The sequence below is a fragment of the Syngnathus leptorhynchus genome, chromosome 14, assembly GCF_054491065.1.
Source record: "Syngnathus leptorhynchus isolate UIUO chromosome 14, UIUO_Slep, whole genome shotgun sequence".
NCBI lineage: Eukaryota > Metazoa > Chordata > Actinopteri > Syngnathiformes > Syngnathidae > Syngnathus > Syngnathus leptorhynchus.
In genome coordinates, this window is record NC_141208.1 from 7,333,916 (window position 1) to 7,350,059 (window position 16,144).

The 16,144-nt window shown below is 39.6% G+C and overlaps 4 protein-coding genes across 7 annotated transcripts in view; 3 read left to right on the top strand and 1 right to left on the bottom strand.

The window, feature by feature from the left end:
- Positions 1-69: 69 nt before the first annotated feature.
- On the bottom strand, positions 70-2,194 carry LOC147046362 (THAP domain-containing protein 1). The gene is made up of 4 exons (XM_085930158.1): positions 1,781-2,194; positions 1,381-1,540; positions 1,106-1,281; positions 70-732 (listed from the first exon to the last, which is right to left on the bottom strand). The coding sequence occupies exons 1-4, from the start codon at positions 1,928-1,930 to the stop codon at positions 349-351; spliced, it is 870 nt and encodes a 289-aa protein (XP_085786284.1). The 5' UTR covers positions 1,931-2,194; the 3' UTR covers positions 70-348.
- Positions 2,195-2,432: 238 nt separating this feature from the next.
- Positions 2,433-5,230, top strand: toe1 (target of EGR1, exonuclease). 2 transcript variants are annotated; one of them, XM_085930555.1, is made up of 9 exons: positions 2,452-2,531; positions 2,737-2,811; positions 2,905-2,945; positions 3,046-3,142; positions 3,301-3,459; positions 3,645-3,758; positions 3,934-4,082; positions 4,187-4,349; positions 4,550-5,230. In XM_085930555.1, exons 2-9 carry the CDS (start codon positions 2,767-2,769, stop codon positions 5,171-5,173), a joined length of 1,392 nt encoding a protein of 463 aa, XP_085786681.1. In that variant the 5' UTR covers positions 2,452-2,531; positions 2,737-2,766; the 3' UTR covers positions 5,174-5,230. The 2 variants fall into 2 exon arrangements, with proteins under 2 accessions (XP_085786680.1, XP_085786681.1); XM_085930554.1 differs by having other exon boundaries at positions 2,433-2,811.
- Positions 5,231-6,170: 940 nt separating this feature from the next.
- tmem53 (transmembrane protein 53) lies at positions 6,171-7,775 on the top strand. Of its 2 annotated transcripts, XM_085930557.1 has the most exons (4): positions 6,171-6,403; positions 6,589-6,692; positions 6,788-7,366; positions 7,439-7,775. In XM_085930557.1, exons 1-4 carry the CDS (start codon positions 6,349-6,351, stop codon positions 7,487-7,489), a joined length of 789 nt encoding a protein of 262 aa, XP_085786683.1. In that variant the 5' UTR covers positions 6,171-6,348; the 3' UTR covers positions 7,490-7,775. The 2 variants fall into 2 exon arrangements, with proteins under 2 accessions (XP_085786683.1, XP_085786682.1); XM_085930556.1 differs by having other exon boundaries at positions 6,172-6,403; positions 6,788-7,775.
- Positions 7,776-8,940: 1,165 nt separating this feature from the next.
- rnf220a (ring finger protein 220a) overlaps positions 8,941-16,144 on the top strand; it is a 172,420-nt gene continuing 165,216 nt past the window's right edge. Inside the window, exon 1 of one of the 2 annotated variants that reach the window (XM_085930215.1) lies at positions 8,941-9,091. The gene's annotated coding sequence lies outside the window, so the exon portion shown is untranslated. The remainder of the gene's footprint in view (positions 9,092-16,144) is intronic. The other variant, XM_085930216.1, reaches the window with a different exon arrangement.

Here is a 16,144-nt window from a genome sequence, read left to right on the forward strand (position 1 = left end):
TGGTTGTATATTGAAGGGTTTCAGATCAATCAATAAATATGAGACAAAAGTTTAGAATTATAGGTTTTATTTCTTGGTATTTACATCACGATGTGTTGAGCAACTTCGGACAGAGCACCTTTTGTTTGAAGTCACTCACTTTTCAAGTGAGCAAAAGTATTGGAACATGTGACTATAGTTGAACTTGAACAAGTATGCCTTCTAGATTGAGTGCTTAGAAAATAGATAGTGATTGCTTTTTGGCTTTGGATACATACTAGTGTATATCGAAGTATCATAACATTTAAGCAAATAGTGTCCATTGATGAAAGCTCTCATTTGCTTGATGAATCATGCAAAGAGCAGAGATCAGGACAAGACACCAAGAAGGTCTTCCTCATCATTATCGCCAACATCTTCTGTTGGGCTATCGCAGGTGGCCATGAGTCCCAGGCCTAGCTCTGCCAATTCCTCACAGCTCATGTCAGTCGTTACCATGATCTTGGTTTCTAGGCGGTTACATAGAGTCCGGTAGGAGGGTAACGGGTACCCCAGCTCTCTAAGGTACTCGTAGCCTTTGGTGCCCACTGCGCTTCGAATCTTTCTAGCCTTCAGGATAGTCTCTGGAGACCAGACGGCTCGGCGCGACCGCTTAGTGAGAGACAGAGCGCGGATCTGGTCCTCATATAGAAAGTTCTGGAGTCCCTTCTCAATACGGTCAAGCCTGTAGAGACGTTTCTTCATCTCTTCTGCCTGAGACACACAAAGCAATAGACGATAGGATTGTAAGAAGATGTTTTTTTTGCTATGGTCATTATTGCACTTGGAAAATGTTATCACCTGTGAAAACTATATTAAACTTGAAGTGTTAATGCAAACCGTTTACTTAGAATGATTTCTTGCTGAAGGCACACCACAGTTTTTAGTGAGTTGATGTGCTGCACAGATTCCAGATTTCAATCTAAATTTGGGAATTTGCATATTCTGCATGCTTTTGTGGTTCCAATCAGATTTTACTGACAGTTCACCACATTCCAAAACAGATGCACACAAAGACGTGGCAATTGAACAATGGTGTGTAGCCCTTTTACTGTATATCGATGTATATCATTAAGATCTCTCGCACCTCCTTTTGTAGCCTTACGGTGCGCTGCATCTCTTTCTCCAGCTGTTTTTTGAGGAGGTGACATTGTGTGCAGCACTGCTGGTCCACAGCTGGCCTATCTCCATCCTCCTCTTCCAGGCCAAGCAGAGGAGTGCGTCTAGCATAGCCATGGTCACCAACATTCAGCTCCTTCTCCACTACAGGCAGAACACAACTATTCTACCATACTCCCTTATTCCGCTGGTCACACGGATAAAGACTCTGGGTTTTGAATGTAGGTGTAGAGTAGCATTTACCTAGCTCAGGTTTCAAGGGCAGCATAATGAATGGAGTAGTAATTGCAGGGTAAGGAGGGTCTCCGGCACTGAAGAGAGTTGGGATAGCATTGGGCTTCAATTTCTTTCCTCCAGCTGGGGATTTTGCCAACTCCTCAAACTGACTCGGCTCAAAATGGTCCTACAATATTGAGAGGATTATGTGGTCATTTTGATAACTTGATTTAAAATCTAATGTTACAATAATGAATACAAAATTCATTAAAAAAAAACATAATACATGAACATAACAGAAAATAAGCGTTGAAAGGATGATCAGATTACAGAACTTTTTTTTTTTTTACATAAAATCACTACTCCTTAATGATGACTATTGTGTATATTTATTTTCCACCGAGGGATTGACAGATACTGTACTCACTTGGCATAATCTCGAGTGGGGAGTTGGTTCAAAATCGCGTCGGCAATTAACAACCCATTTCTTCTTCCTGACAGGGTCTTTGGGAAATCTATACAGTTGTTTCCCGATGCTGGTTGAATTGGAACAATTAGGAGCCGAGCATCCACCCATTGTACACGAAAACAAACAAACAAAATAACACCAGCGTTAATAGTATTGTTATTGTATGAATTTGTTATGCTGACAAATAGACACCGCAAAGGTAATCATCTTTTTTTTTTTTAAGCAAAACTGCACATTTACATTGCTTGAAAAAAAATACACATGACGAGGCTGAATGGCATAATATTGGGACTGTTTAAAACCTAAATTACAAAACATCCGTATTCAACTAAGTCTTTCTGACTTTGTTTGAGCCAAAATGGCGACCTTCCTTTTGCTAGTTGGGCATTTGACGTCATTTATGCGCCTGAATCAAATGCCTGAAATAAAATAAAAAATACATTGAAACACGCACCAAATTAAAAGAAAATCTTGCTAATATATACAATGAAAAAACTCTTAAGAGATCACTTTGTGGTGTATAAGAAATTATATTCACATCCTAAATAATATTTTGGAAAATATCGCTGCTGGACAAACAGGCTTATGGTAATCTCTCTACATGTATGAGACTAAAAGACCCACGGAGCACGTTGTGGACAGTCGTGTTTACCTGCCGATTAATACCCCTAGTCGGCATTTATTTAGTGACTCTTGTTTATATTAACAGGTATTATTGCATTATGCCTACATTCGAAAGAACCTGAGAATGCGAATAGTCGGTCGTGTTATTTTTTCCAGCTCAGCTATTTCAAATAAATGCACAATTGACGCTCTTTAGCGACCCTTTTCGCTGTCCATCAGTATAAGCAGCTTCTACTTTTGAGAAAGTCAAAATGACGTCGTCGTTTGTTGTTCCTGTTATTGATGTTCAGAATAGCAACTTCAAAGAACTTTGGCCTGCTATGGTAGTGGCTATTAAAACATCTTCCTTCGTTGCTGTTGATACGGTATGTGAATAAGAAAATAGGATTAAATGCTGTAGTAATTAAATTAAAAGATGCAATCAAATGACTCCTACTTATTGCAAGTTATTGTTGTAGGAGCTGAGTGGCCTTGGAAATAGAACATCATTGCTTGCAGAGTGAGTAAAAATATTCTGACTTTCCTAAATTCAACTGGACTTCCTCCGAAGTTTATTTTGAAGCCTTCTTGCTAATCTTATCTTGACTATTGCGTTTAAGGTCTATAGAAGACAGGTATAAAGGGATTTGTCATGCAGCACGCTCCCGCTCCATCCTCTCCTTGGGAATTGCCTGCTACAAGATGCTCAGCAATGAGGTGCAAAAGATGAGATCTTTTCTGATTCCCCTGAATTTGAGACTTGTATATCACTGTGTATCTTACGTGTAAAATGTAAACTAGTATAATATTAGCTGAGTGGATCTCATAAATTATGTTGAAGCTCTAAAATGTGCCCTTCTTACTTTTTATCCCAGGCTGCAGACACATACCTGGTCCAGGTATATAACCTCACCTTACTGTGTTCAGAGGAATACATCATCGAGCCCCAATCAGTCCAATTCCTCGTACAACACGGGTTTGACTTCAACAAGCAGTATGCAGGAGGGATCCCCTATCACAAGGGTAATGATAAGGTAAATGATCCCATTTGAGCCTGGTGAAATTTTAGTTCATAACTTTTTTTCACCTATCATCTTGCTGTCATTCATTTAAATGCTGGGGAGCCAAGCGTATCCTTACTATATTGTTTGACAGATTAAAAAAAAAATAATGTTGGGCTGTAGTTTTGAGGTTTCTTCTCTTTCTCTGTTTTTGCAAGGGAGGATCAGACAACCAGGGTGTTCATATCCGGGCTTTATTTACTGAGCTGCTACGCGCAAGAAAACCTCTGGTGCTCCACAATGGCCTCATTGATATTGCTTTTCTCTATCAGGTAGGATTTTTACATTCATGGTTGTGTCCGTTCAGGTCTTCTAAATTGAGAGATTTCTTAAACAGATAGATTTCAGAACTTAATGGTTGGCTTTAGCTGTCAGGTGTTTGGCTGGTCTTTCAGAATGAAATGAATGACTTTTTTTTTTTATTTATTTTTTTTATTTTTTATTTAGAATTTCTATGCACATCTACCAGATCGTTTAGCCACCTTTACAGCCGACCTCTCCGAGATGTTTCCGGCAGGCATCTTTGACACTAAATATGTCACAGAATTCGATCTTCGCTTCAGTGCCTCATACCTGGAGTACGCCTATAAGAAATGGTGTGTATTTTCTTTCTGAGAAACTATTAGGAAAGATGATATAATGTACAGTTAATTTATGTAATGTATTTGACTGCTTGGTTGTCTTTCGCTATTCCTTCCAGTAAGTTGGATAACAGTCGAAATGAGGCCTCTGTTGAGACTGGTCGTCATGTCTACCTGGAGTTCTGTCAGTATGCCGGTGCCATGTCCCGCTACGTGGACCACAGAATCTGTCCAGCTGGATCTCCGAACTCGGTGAACACTGAGATTTGCCAGTCTTTCTCGGTTAGTTTCGCCTAAACTTTGATCATATTTAGTCCAAGTGAAGCATAGTTATTGTTTGGAATAAAAGGGGATGGGAATCAGTCTGGATTTTACTTATCTCAAGTTAAATACAAATGGTACACCATTTTTTGTAGTCAGCAAATACATTTTTGCACGTCATCAGCTATCCCGACCTAAATTTTCTGTATTTGTCTTTTCAGGCATTTGGTTGGTGTTCAAAAGGCACCAAGTGTCCTTTGTCCCACGACACTGACCTTATCATTCTCCAAGATGATAAATCAAAGGATGACAAGAGGAAAAAGAGGAAACGTCAAAAGAAGAAAAAGAAAGAAGAGGTAGAGGAAGACGCCTCCAATTTGGACGATGCTCCCCAAAACAAAATGCCCCATTTGGAATTGAATCCAGAGGAGGGTCATCAAGAGGTGACAGCAGGGTTTCTGGAAATTACAAATTTGATGGACAGTAATACACATGAAGGCGAAAATGTGAAAACAAATAGTGATGGGAATGAATTAGGTGAGCACAACACAGAGTCCACAAACACTGAAATGACTGGAAAAAGTGAAAACAAGGCAGAGTCGGGCACCCACCGAGCCGGGTTCGATGCCTTCATGACGGGATACATATTTGCCTACTCGTGCACACTGGTGAAAAAGGAAGAAGTGAATGCTAATGGAGAGGAGCAGATATGGCCTCCAACCTCCTTCAATAAGGTCTACCTCAGTGGCAAGTCAACGCCGCTCAACATAGTCAAGAGCACCTTCTCCAAGTCATCCAAGGCCCACATGCAGAAGATGGAAATGGTTTGGGGAAAAAAGAAATAGAGGATGGAGGATAAAATACTTACCAGGTGACTTTGGAAATAAAAAAGCTAAAATTTGTGATTTTTTTTTTTTTTTTTAGTTTAGCTTGTCCCCACGCGGGTCGCGGGCATGCTGGATCCTATCCCAGCAGTGATCGGGCAGTAGGCGGGGGACACCCTGAACTGGTTGCCAGCCAATGGCAGGGCACACAGAGACGAACAACCATTCGCACTCACTCCTAGGGACAATTAGCCTACTAAGCATGTTTTGGGGATGTGGGAGGAAACCGGAGTGCCCGGAGAAAACCCACGCGGGCCCAGGGAGAACATGCAAACTCCTCACAGGGAGGGCCGGAGGTGGAATCGAACCCATACCATCCTAACTGTGAGGTGGTCGCCTAGCCGCCACGCTCATGTTTTAATTGAATTTTTTTTAAAATAGAGAAACCGCTGAAAAAAAAGGACTTATTTGTTTTATATTATGTTCTGTCAAGTGCAGCTGAGCCTGTTTTGAATTGAAAATGCTATGTAAATAAAGGTAAGAATCCTCATTTTCAAAACTTTTCCACTCTATTTTCTCACCTTTTCCTGAGATCAAGAACTTCTATTTCTATTTATTGTTCATACATAGGTACATCAACAATAAGCAAAGTCTTCCTGACACTTTGCAACGTTTCATTGCCTTTTTCATCCAACTTAAATTTGCACCTAACCTTAGACCTGACCAAAACCTGGTAGCAATTTTCTCCTACCCTTCTGCCATGCATGTCATCATCTTTTTAACATTAGATTTAGTGTCCCAAAGCTTTTTATTTATTTCTAATTCATAATTTTCTTTTGTTTTTCTACATGGTCCAGTAATGTATAATTCTATGATTTTTTTGAATGGAGTGGAATCATTTTAAGATCTGGTGCATTCATTCCCTGCATTATTATTAAACAAAGCACACAACTCCTGTACACGAGAGGGCAGCATTGTATCATTTACGCAGGATGATGTTTAAGAGGCCACAATGAAGAAACAACTTCCGGCATAGTAGCGTTCGCCAATGCACTTTGCCGTTAGTTGAGGTGACAGTCCACCGATAAACTGTATTGCACTGTATATATTATGGTACCCTAATGGCTTAATCATCTTCGCTTACTGTTATCAATCTTCCAGTCACATAAAGCAAACTTTGACTCCTAAGAACTGAAATGGAAAATGATGGAATCGACTACAATATTGTGTTTCCAGATGAAGCGACTATCGGTGAGCATCGTTCATTGTACCCGACACCTGTGCTGTATTACTAGTTAGCCTAGCTTATGTGCTAACTTTTTACGAATCGGCGTAAATGTCAGTGTCGTATCTGCGTGCCAAGTTAGGTTTACATTTGCTTAGTTTTGACAAGTATCGTGATAACATTAAGTGCGCATCATTTTTCCTTTTTCCAGAGGCTCACTGGCACGGAACAAAAGAGCCTGTTGTAATATTGTTGGGATGGGCAGGCTGCAAAGACAAACACCTCACCAAATACAGCTCCATCTACAATGAACAGGTTAAAGGTTTTATTGTTAATTTTAGTTATTATTATTGGTTATTTGTGTGTTTTGGTGCTATCTTAAATTATTTTCTGGTTTTCTTCCAATACAGGGTTGTGTCACTCTCCGTTACACAGCTCCTCTCAAGACTGTATTTATCTCAGAATCATTTGGATACAGAGAACTTCGATGTACAGCCCTCAAGTTGCTGGAGATCCTCTATGACTATGAGGTGGAGCAGAGCCCCATTTTCTTTCACATATTCAGTAATGGTGGCTTCATGCTGTACAGATATATTATAGAGCTTTTGCACCACGACAAGCAGTTTAGTTCCTTGTGTGTCATTGGGGCTGTTGTGGACAGCGCCCCTGGTAGTGGGAATGTCATCGGGGCTGTGCGGGCGCTGGCAGCCACTTTGGGGCCAAAAATAAGTTCTATTTTGAAATACCTCCTGCTGGCAATCTTTGCAGTGACTGTTTTCCTATTGCGAATTGTGCTGTACCCTTTGACAAAGTATGTGCACAAGAACCATTATGATGCAGTGCAAGATAGGCCACCAGTCTGGCCACATTTCTTCCTCTACTCTCGAGCTGATCAGGTGATCCGGCCAAAAGATGTCAAGCTCTTTGCAGATACCCTCAAGCTTAAAGGTGTTTCAGTGGACAGTTACGACTTCGTCTCCAGCGCCCATGTGAGTCATTTCCGGGAATATCCGGAGCAGTATACATGCAAGTGCCGTAATTTCCTAATTGCCTGTATGAAGGACACCGATGGGACACGCATCGGGAAGAGACACCGGATTCAGGATCAGTGAAGCATGGAAATGAAAGTGGTGTTCAGTAAGATGACATCGTAACAAAATTCTCCAGGTAGTTGACATTGCAATGTTTTGGTTAACCGGATATGTACGACAATTGAATTAATTTGTCATCCGAGTTTTAATCATTTTTAACACATGCCTTCTCAATTTAAAAAAAATAATAATACACACAAAAGAGGTAGTTGATTCACACTGGATGAATGGGACTTAATAGAAATTTTATTTAATGTGTTTGATATGTGATGCCTTATAGGTTAGTATTAGTAGTTGGGCGAGTTAATTGTTCTAGATATTGGAGCATACGCCTGGAGTATGTAATCTTTGAGATGTAGTAGTTGTGATTTTCATTATGTTGAAAACCTTACCAGTGTTGTAAAGTTAAATGTGGAGTTAAAAAATGGAACACATTAAGGCAGATGTCAAAGATGAAATGGCTTTTGATTTGTTTCTTCCAGAAGCTGTTGATGTGATTCCAGGTTAGAGTGAAACAAAAAAACTCAATTGGCAATGAATGCATCGTGGTTTTTAAAAATCTACACACCCCTTTTTTTTTTTTTTTAAATATAAAATGTAAAACTAAGATAAATCTTTTTCAGTTCCCACTATACTTGTTTGTTTTTTTTGCCTTTTTTAATCTTTTCGAGTGCCTCCGATTAAGTTCAGTTCATTTGGAACTTCTAAGGCCTCGGTTCCAGCTGAAGTAAAACAGACCCAAAGCATGATACTTCATGCTTTTGGTGATGTGGGGTGTTGTGCTTGCGTCAAACATATCTTTTGGAATTCTGGCCACAAAGTTCCATCTTGGATTTATTGGCTCTCAAGACACTTTTTCTCATGAGTAGCTGATTTGATGATTATTTTCTCAGATGAAACCAAGGTGAAATCAACTTGAGAGAAGCCTTTTTTTGTTTCCATTGTATGTGTCCTCCACAAGTTTCAAGGTCTTCTTCCCAACTAATGTGCCTTCAATGAATCAGACTGCTAATAAAACTTCTCTACCATACTTGCCTTGACAGTAATTTGTCCTAAATGATTGCTGCCTGCTATTTTCGGTCAACATGTGGAGCTGTAGAGAGGAAAAGAAGAAGGAAGTTTACATATCGACACAGCCAAATAAAAATCTATCATTCTTTCATTGTACTGAATGCTTCCTCCAATGGGTCATCTATACAGGTATTCAAAACCAGTACAGATGCTTGCAATGTATATTCTTTATAAATTCTGGCACTCTCACTTTTGATGGTCTTTTAACATGTTGAGTGAATTTTACTGCTTTACAAAGTCTGGCCCGCGGGCCAAATCCGGCCCATGTTTAAATTTAGACCAACTCAAAGCATTGTTGTGGGGATTTGCGCACCCCGGAGCGAGCTACAGAAATGAAACGCATAAAACGGGAACGCGCTCATGATCGGGCGCGATCGCGTTCTCACCTGTCTCCTCCCAGTTCACGCGCACACAGGTATCCGTTTGCAAGATCAGGTACACAAATATTTCCTCATTGAAATGTCTGCACGCCATGGATTATGAGGACTCTCAAATCACGGTCGCTGCCATTGACGCTGCACAGGGAAAGGCAAAATAATCCACGGATTTCTGGTGAGAACTCTTTCTATATATTATTAACTCTATAAACACTTGCGCGTCCGCGCCGCCCACTCACAGTGATTGCAAACAACAAAACGACTGGATTATTATTTTGTGATGATATAGTTTTTTTGTGAATAAAGTTAAAATAAAGATAAAACGGACAATGATTTAATTTGCATTAAAAATCTGATATGATAGAACCAGGCCTGTTAACTGCAGTCTAAACACCAAAACTTATCATTAATATAACAATAATAAAACAAATTCAATACATGCAATTAAAAAAGAATACATTCAAATTTAATCAAATCATTCATTTGTATTTAATTTATTACTATTTTAATCTTTAACTATTCTGCTCATGCAATTGACAATAGATACTCATTTGCAAGATCAACCTATCTGCAGACAGACAGTATGACAGTATTTCCTGAGGAGGGCAGCATTGATTCATACTCCACATCCTTCCATAGCTTCTCAAGTAAACAGCTCCATCGGAGTGCCCAAGGCTTCAGTAAAGACACTGCAGCATCAGTGTCACACTTTAGATTTTTCATGTTTGCACTGCTTTGTGGTTTCATGCGAAAAGTTCCCAAAATGTCTTATGCAGCTGATTTTATGCAGCAGGTTTATGCAGAGGGCACAAAAGAGCTCACGATGGATGGTTGATTGGAAGGATGGATGAAAAGACGAGGTAAAAAATGAGGCCTTGACGGAAGAAATTACCCCACAAAGTTAATGAAGTCTCACAAGCTGATGAGGGGGAAATTGCTGCGAAGCAGGGTCAGCGCTTTCTCTTTAGCCTTTTCCTCTTTTACAGAAAATGGCTGCAGTCAAGAACCATACTTTTAGAGGACACAGACCACTTCAGCACAGCAATTTGACTTGTGTGTGTGTGTGTGTGTGTGTGTGTGTGTGTGTGTGTGTGTGGAGTGGGGGTGCACCAAGATTAATAGTATTAAGTGGTAGCACTCAGCATTATAGTCTCGATATTCTTTTTTTTTTCCCATTCTGACAATCGCAGGCAATATACCGCACGTTGCCTTAGTTTCATTGACTTTTAACTGTGATTTACATTTTACAATGTTACGTCAGGTTGTGATAGACAATTTAAGAAAAAAAAAAAAAACGTTCATGTTCCAATTGAGCTGACTGACAATTCAACCGAGCCTAGTAGATATTTCAAAAAATGTCATTCTGGCTTTTTAGTTTAATGTCATTCTCAATATGATTTGCTTGTATTTATACACATGGTGACATTTTGGATGCTGCTCTGTGAACTCGTCTTCTAGATCATTGGATCGGATGTGCACGATTTTATCTGACAGTTGCACACACGCAATATCAAATAATATCAGATGGCAAAACTCTGATCTACTTTGCTGTCTGGTTATTTGTTGATTGACATTTTGATTTTTAAATCTGCCTTTCTTTGACTTTTTGACCAATGATAACAAAAAAAAAAAAAGAAAATACACATTTTCTCTTCATTGTGGTTTCTAATCAATGTCACAGGAACATCCAATATATACCGATACTTGAGATCAATACTTACTCCTAAATATAAGCTTATTTTGTCCTATCTGTAATTTTACACTTTTATGTAAATTAAATGATTGAGAATACAGGTTTGACTCCAGAAATACTTATCTATTTTTATTATTTCATATTTCTGGGGAGATGAACAAATTCAAACACACTGCAAACTTTTATTGACTTCTTCTCCCCAGCCATTACTAAAATGTTGTTTACTTACAGAGATGGGGGGGGGGGTTGTCCACTTCTTGTACCCACTATATAATGTTAGAAAATCTACTTTGTCATATATACCATTATATTCATTTTATAAAGGCTTATCTCTCCTTCCAAGCGTTCTCTCCACACGCAAGCTCACACTCGGATGTGTCACATTGGGTTTACCGGTCCGTGTGATACACCCTGTTTCGAGAACCTGGCTTTTCGTCACCGGCGTGCGCCACATGACTGACTTTATGATTAGGTAGAGTGGGCAGCGGTTGAGAAATAACTCAAGTCAACCCCTAATGAGCAAAGTATCCCGTAGAAGTCAAGTTTGGAGACAGCATGGGGGCATGGACATATGGAAAGCCAGAAAAAGAAGCTTATGCTTCATGGGCACGCACAGCTTTCAGTGGGTCGAAAATCCAGAAGACCAAAGTCTTGGTGCCTTTGAGTAACTTTAAAAGGTCTCCTGGTGTTTTGGATTGAAGAATGAAGAGGAAATTGATGTGTAGGAGTCTGAGAAGGGAATCAGTTTTTGGGGCAGGCAGGGAGGTGTCCTTACAATCTACCCTGGGCTATCTCATCCCCTCAGCCCTCTACTTAAGACCAAAAGAGGGAAGCGAGGCGATGGAATGTAAGATAAAGAGAGAGCCAAAAAGCAAGGAGAGAGAGAGAGAGAGAGGAAGATGGAGAGTATGAGGAGCAGCAGTGTAGCAGCCCCTCAGCATGTGTGCCTCTCGCAGCCTATTCAAAGCCAGCGTGCGCACGTGTGTGTGTTCCTTCACAGATGTCCTTGAACAGAACCCCCTCGGCTGTGCGGATCCCTGCTGCCACTAGAGAACATTTGACAAGCAGCGGGCTCTTGTTAGAGCGCTGTCAAATTAGAGGTGTGTGTGTGTGTGTCTTGAGTAAATGTCCGTGGGTGTGTGTGTGTGTTTTTTTTTTTTTAGGCTACATGCCGAACACTGTCAAATTAAAAGCAGCAAACAAAATGTGCATGTCACACAGACAGACTTGTGTATGCCGCTAGTGCTTCTTTGTCTATTTGCTTGTAGGTGAATGTTTGAACGTATGTTACATGCATCTTTTTTTTTTTTTTAAGTCTTTGCCAAACAAAAATATGTTGAAAGAAAACAAACACCTCTCGTCAGGCAGCAAAGACTTCAAAGAATGTATTTGTGTTGCTCCTCTAAAGAGGCTAATGTTACTTTGGCTTCATTAAGAAAAAAATGTTATGATTTATGCAGTTGCCGGCTGACTAATATCTTTAGAAGTTTTTTTTTTTTTTCCCCTTATCTTGTAGCTGGGCGGCCGATTCATCTTCAAGAGTGATGAGGGGAGGTTGCTCTCTATGCAAAACGCATTAAAGCTAAATGAGGAGTCTATTACTCAAATCTGCTTGATAATCCGTTAGCTAAAGACCCCTGGCCGTTAACTAAACAGATTAAGTTATGTCATTGCTACTGCCACTGGTTTGACAACTGTACACTACTTACATTCTCACACACAAACACACGAGTATACAAACTTGCACAGTTGCGCACAAACATTGGCATCCCTGCATGAATCTTGACTTTTGGCCAGTTTGTTAATTCCACCTTCGCCAGCACACTTCATAGAATTAATTCTCTACTCTCCGCCCACTCTTTATTTGCTGTTTATTGTGTGTGTGAGAGAAAGAGGGGTGCGCAGGGGACTCATGAAGAAGCCGTGTTTGTATGAACATGGGCAATTCATCATGCCTTGATTAACATACAAGCTCATCCTCCCTCTTGTTCTCGCTGTGCTTTCGGTCATGTGGTGATAATTACAAATAATTTATTCCTACTGGTTAATTGTCTCATATTTTTAACAGAGGGCCCTGAAACACAGCTGTTATTAGAATCACATTTTTTTTTAATTGAAGTTACTTGTTTCTCCTTGACATCACATCAGTTTATCCAATCCAAATGGTTAAGCAATTTTTATATTGTGAGATCAGGAGCAAGTTTTGTTTTGTACGCCGTCCCCGGCTATACAATATCTGTGACGATCACTCATGCAGCATGCAAACTAATCACAATATTGACATTTTGCACCGACTCTAATGTTATCATCTGAAACACTAGTGACTGCGCCAGCTGGTGCCTCCGCTGTGAACTAATGCAACAAAGGGAAAACTAGGGGGGAATAAACCTTGAGGTCGAAACAGAATCATGCACCGCAGCTGCTTCACTCAAGCTAATGGACCTACACGGACCTGCAGTTTAATCCTGCTCCCACCACCGGAACCAGGGAAGCATGCATGAGGAAGTCAGAATTTTCATTTGAAGAATGAATGGGAAGCATATACTGTCCATAATGACATAACTATCAAATTATTTAAAAACATTTTTAATTCATTTATCATCATAAATTATTTTATAACGTATCCGTATTTTTATTATATATATATATATATATATATATATATATATATATATATATATATATATATATATATATATATATATATATATATATATATATATATATATGTATGTATGTACATTTAAACTTTAAAATAATCCAGTTTTACATAAAGTAAACATGACCAAGATCCATCTGTCACATTTACAAGCTGATTTCATCCAACGGGTGGCAACATTTACTGTATATTATATCATATATCATCATTAGAAGCAAAAGTGACACAAGCGATACTAAGCATTGGAAATGCAGCTGCTCATTTTTGTGTGATCTTTAGTGTGGTCATGGAAAGGACCTGCATCACACACGGACGCACAATTTGGTACAAGGAGGTCGATCTCCAAGTACCCACGACCAACTCCATCACCCGCAAGGGGAGATCTTGCACTTCACCTTTGCGTTTGCCAATCTCATTTTATGCACAGACCCCAGCGAGTCAAAATCACAATTCTATTTTTCTGATTTTTTTTCCCCAAAGTTACAATTCTAAAAATAATCAGCTCGGCTTGAGACGTCACATGATCCATCCGGTGTCCCTATCATGCCAGACCTGGCAGAGGGTCGACCTATGTTCGGCCTGTCTTGTTCCCAATGACCATTTGTTACTAATTAATAGACTGAAGGCCATTGTGTCATGCTGAATGGAACACAAACTATATGCATTATACATGACCACATCTCCTTGTACTGCCAGAGACACAAGACTAAAAGATGCAGTCAACAATTCTGCACATTGGCCAATGGGAATTAATGCAATAACACTTTGAATTCTAAACCTAAACTGCATTGAAAAGTAAAAAAAAAATCAAAAAAGATAAATCTAGGCACTTAAAGGGTTGGTGTCTTTGAGTCCTTGGTGACACTCACTGGACACAAACGCATGCATACACATGGTAGCAGAAGTGAATGTATAAATTGCCATTATCTGAGCTGCCGCCAGTGGCAGTGGCACCCCCACCCCCCTGATCACCTCAGCTGACAAAAGTTAATTTGCGCTAATGATGTTTTACTCCTCTCATTATCTTAAATCATAGTCCCTTCCCTCCCCCTTCCCTCTTGCACAAAAAGCAGAGGAGAAATGCAAATAGCAAGGTGCAAAAAAAAAAAAAAAAGATGCAAAGCAAAAGAGCCACAGAGTAAGTGTATGAGTGTGTGGAATAACAATTCAGAAAACACTCAGCAGTTTGCAACTGGTATTGTTTTGGACAAAGCCGATGTTCTCGAAAACAGCTTTCTGCCCTTATAAATATTTTAAAGCATGGTATAATTACCAAAGCTACTCAAGATCATTTTTGATTAAGAGATGCCCACGCTCAAGTGTTTTTTTTTTTTTTTTTACTGTAAACCCTGCCAAAGAGTTGTATTTATGTTGCAGGCTTAAGTGGTGGACTTTGTACAAATAACAGAGTTGAAGTCTAACAAGTATAGAGTGTTTAATGATTTAATTAACTTTTTATAATGTAAATTGGAATATTATAGTTCCATGTTTGAAATAAGCTAATGGCTATTTTATTGTACTATATTGAATGTAGACCCAAATTATCCCGCACATTAAGATTTTCTAACATCCGCCATAATAATACTTTCCATTTAGTTGTTAGTGTGTATCATGCAGTCAAGACTCACTCATTAGCATGGTTACTTGTCAATAAAAATGACGTTATGTTATGGACCGGTCTGTTATGTGCGAGCAAACTCTTTTTGGAGGAATTTATTCTCTTTGATAATTTCCCATTCTATACAGTGCAGAACACCTCAAGAAGGTTTTCTGGTTGTTGTGTGACCATAATTTGGATGGTCATCCATTTCAAGGAGCTTGATGGATGTTAACATGTACACAGCTGCTTTTATGTCTTTAGTGACATAAGCAATCATTCAACACCACACGCTCACACACATCCACTGTGATGCCGGGAGCATGCCATGTGAGTGATGATCACTCGCTATGAAGGGGTGAGGGATCAGGAAGTAGCTTTCGTGATGGATCAAAAGGTTACATGGCAACCAGGCTTCCTGCATGACAGAAACATTCTTCAAAAGGACGGCGGCCAAAGCGATCAGTCCTCCAAATAGACAGCGTCCAGTATCTAGGCTGATGTGTTTGCTTCATCTTAAGACATCCTGTCTGTCTGGGTCTTCATCTTCATCACCCTGATCTGGCCCTGATGCTCTTCGCAAAGGGTGATTTCGCTTTAACCTGACACATTTCCCATAAACGTCATTCTGCTTTTTCGGCTCGTGTTAACTTTTCAACGCGTCACCTCCATTTACGTGGTTGGAGGAATTTTATTTGACTGGATATGAAGCATTTGAGTGTCTGTGGCTGAACCATACTGTTTTGGAGTTAAAAAGTGATCAATTGCTATGAATCCAATTTCTCACAAGTCAAAACAATCCTTTTTAAAAAGATGGTTAATTAATTTGATCTCTTTAAAAGATTGAACTTTTTCTCTAGATTACTCATTTGCAACAAAACATTAACAGGCACAGATCAATTCTTACTTATTTTCTCAACAAAATTAGCAAGTCAAATGAAGACAAATGCTAACTAGAAGTTACCTTTAGCACAATGGAATGGCAGGAGGTCATCAAGTGATGAGAGGTTGGACGTTAAGTGACTATATATCATCATATCATTCTTTTTCTATTGTACTTGTACTGTGGCCTTCGGGAAGGTATAGAATCACACCACCCCAAACATAATAAAGGTAATTTACTACTGAAGCAAATTCCTTAGCTCTGGGCCTCCACTACATGTTAAACAGCCAGCTGACCTTTAGCGTCTGATTTCATAAAGAGGGACAAAATCAGATTAGCTCTGGACAGGAAAGGTCAAACGCACTAGCAGTTGTGGTGGGAACGTCGCCGCTAGCC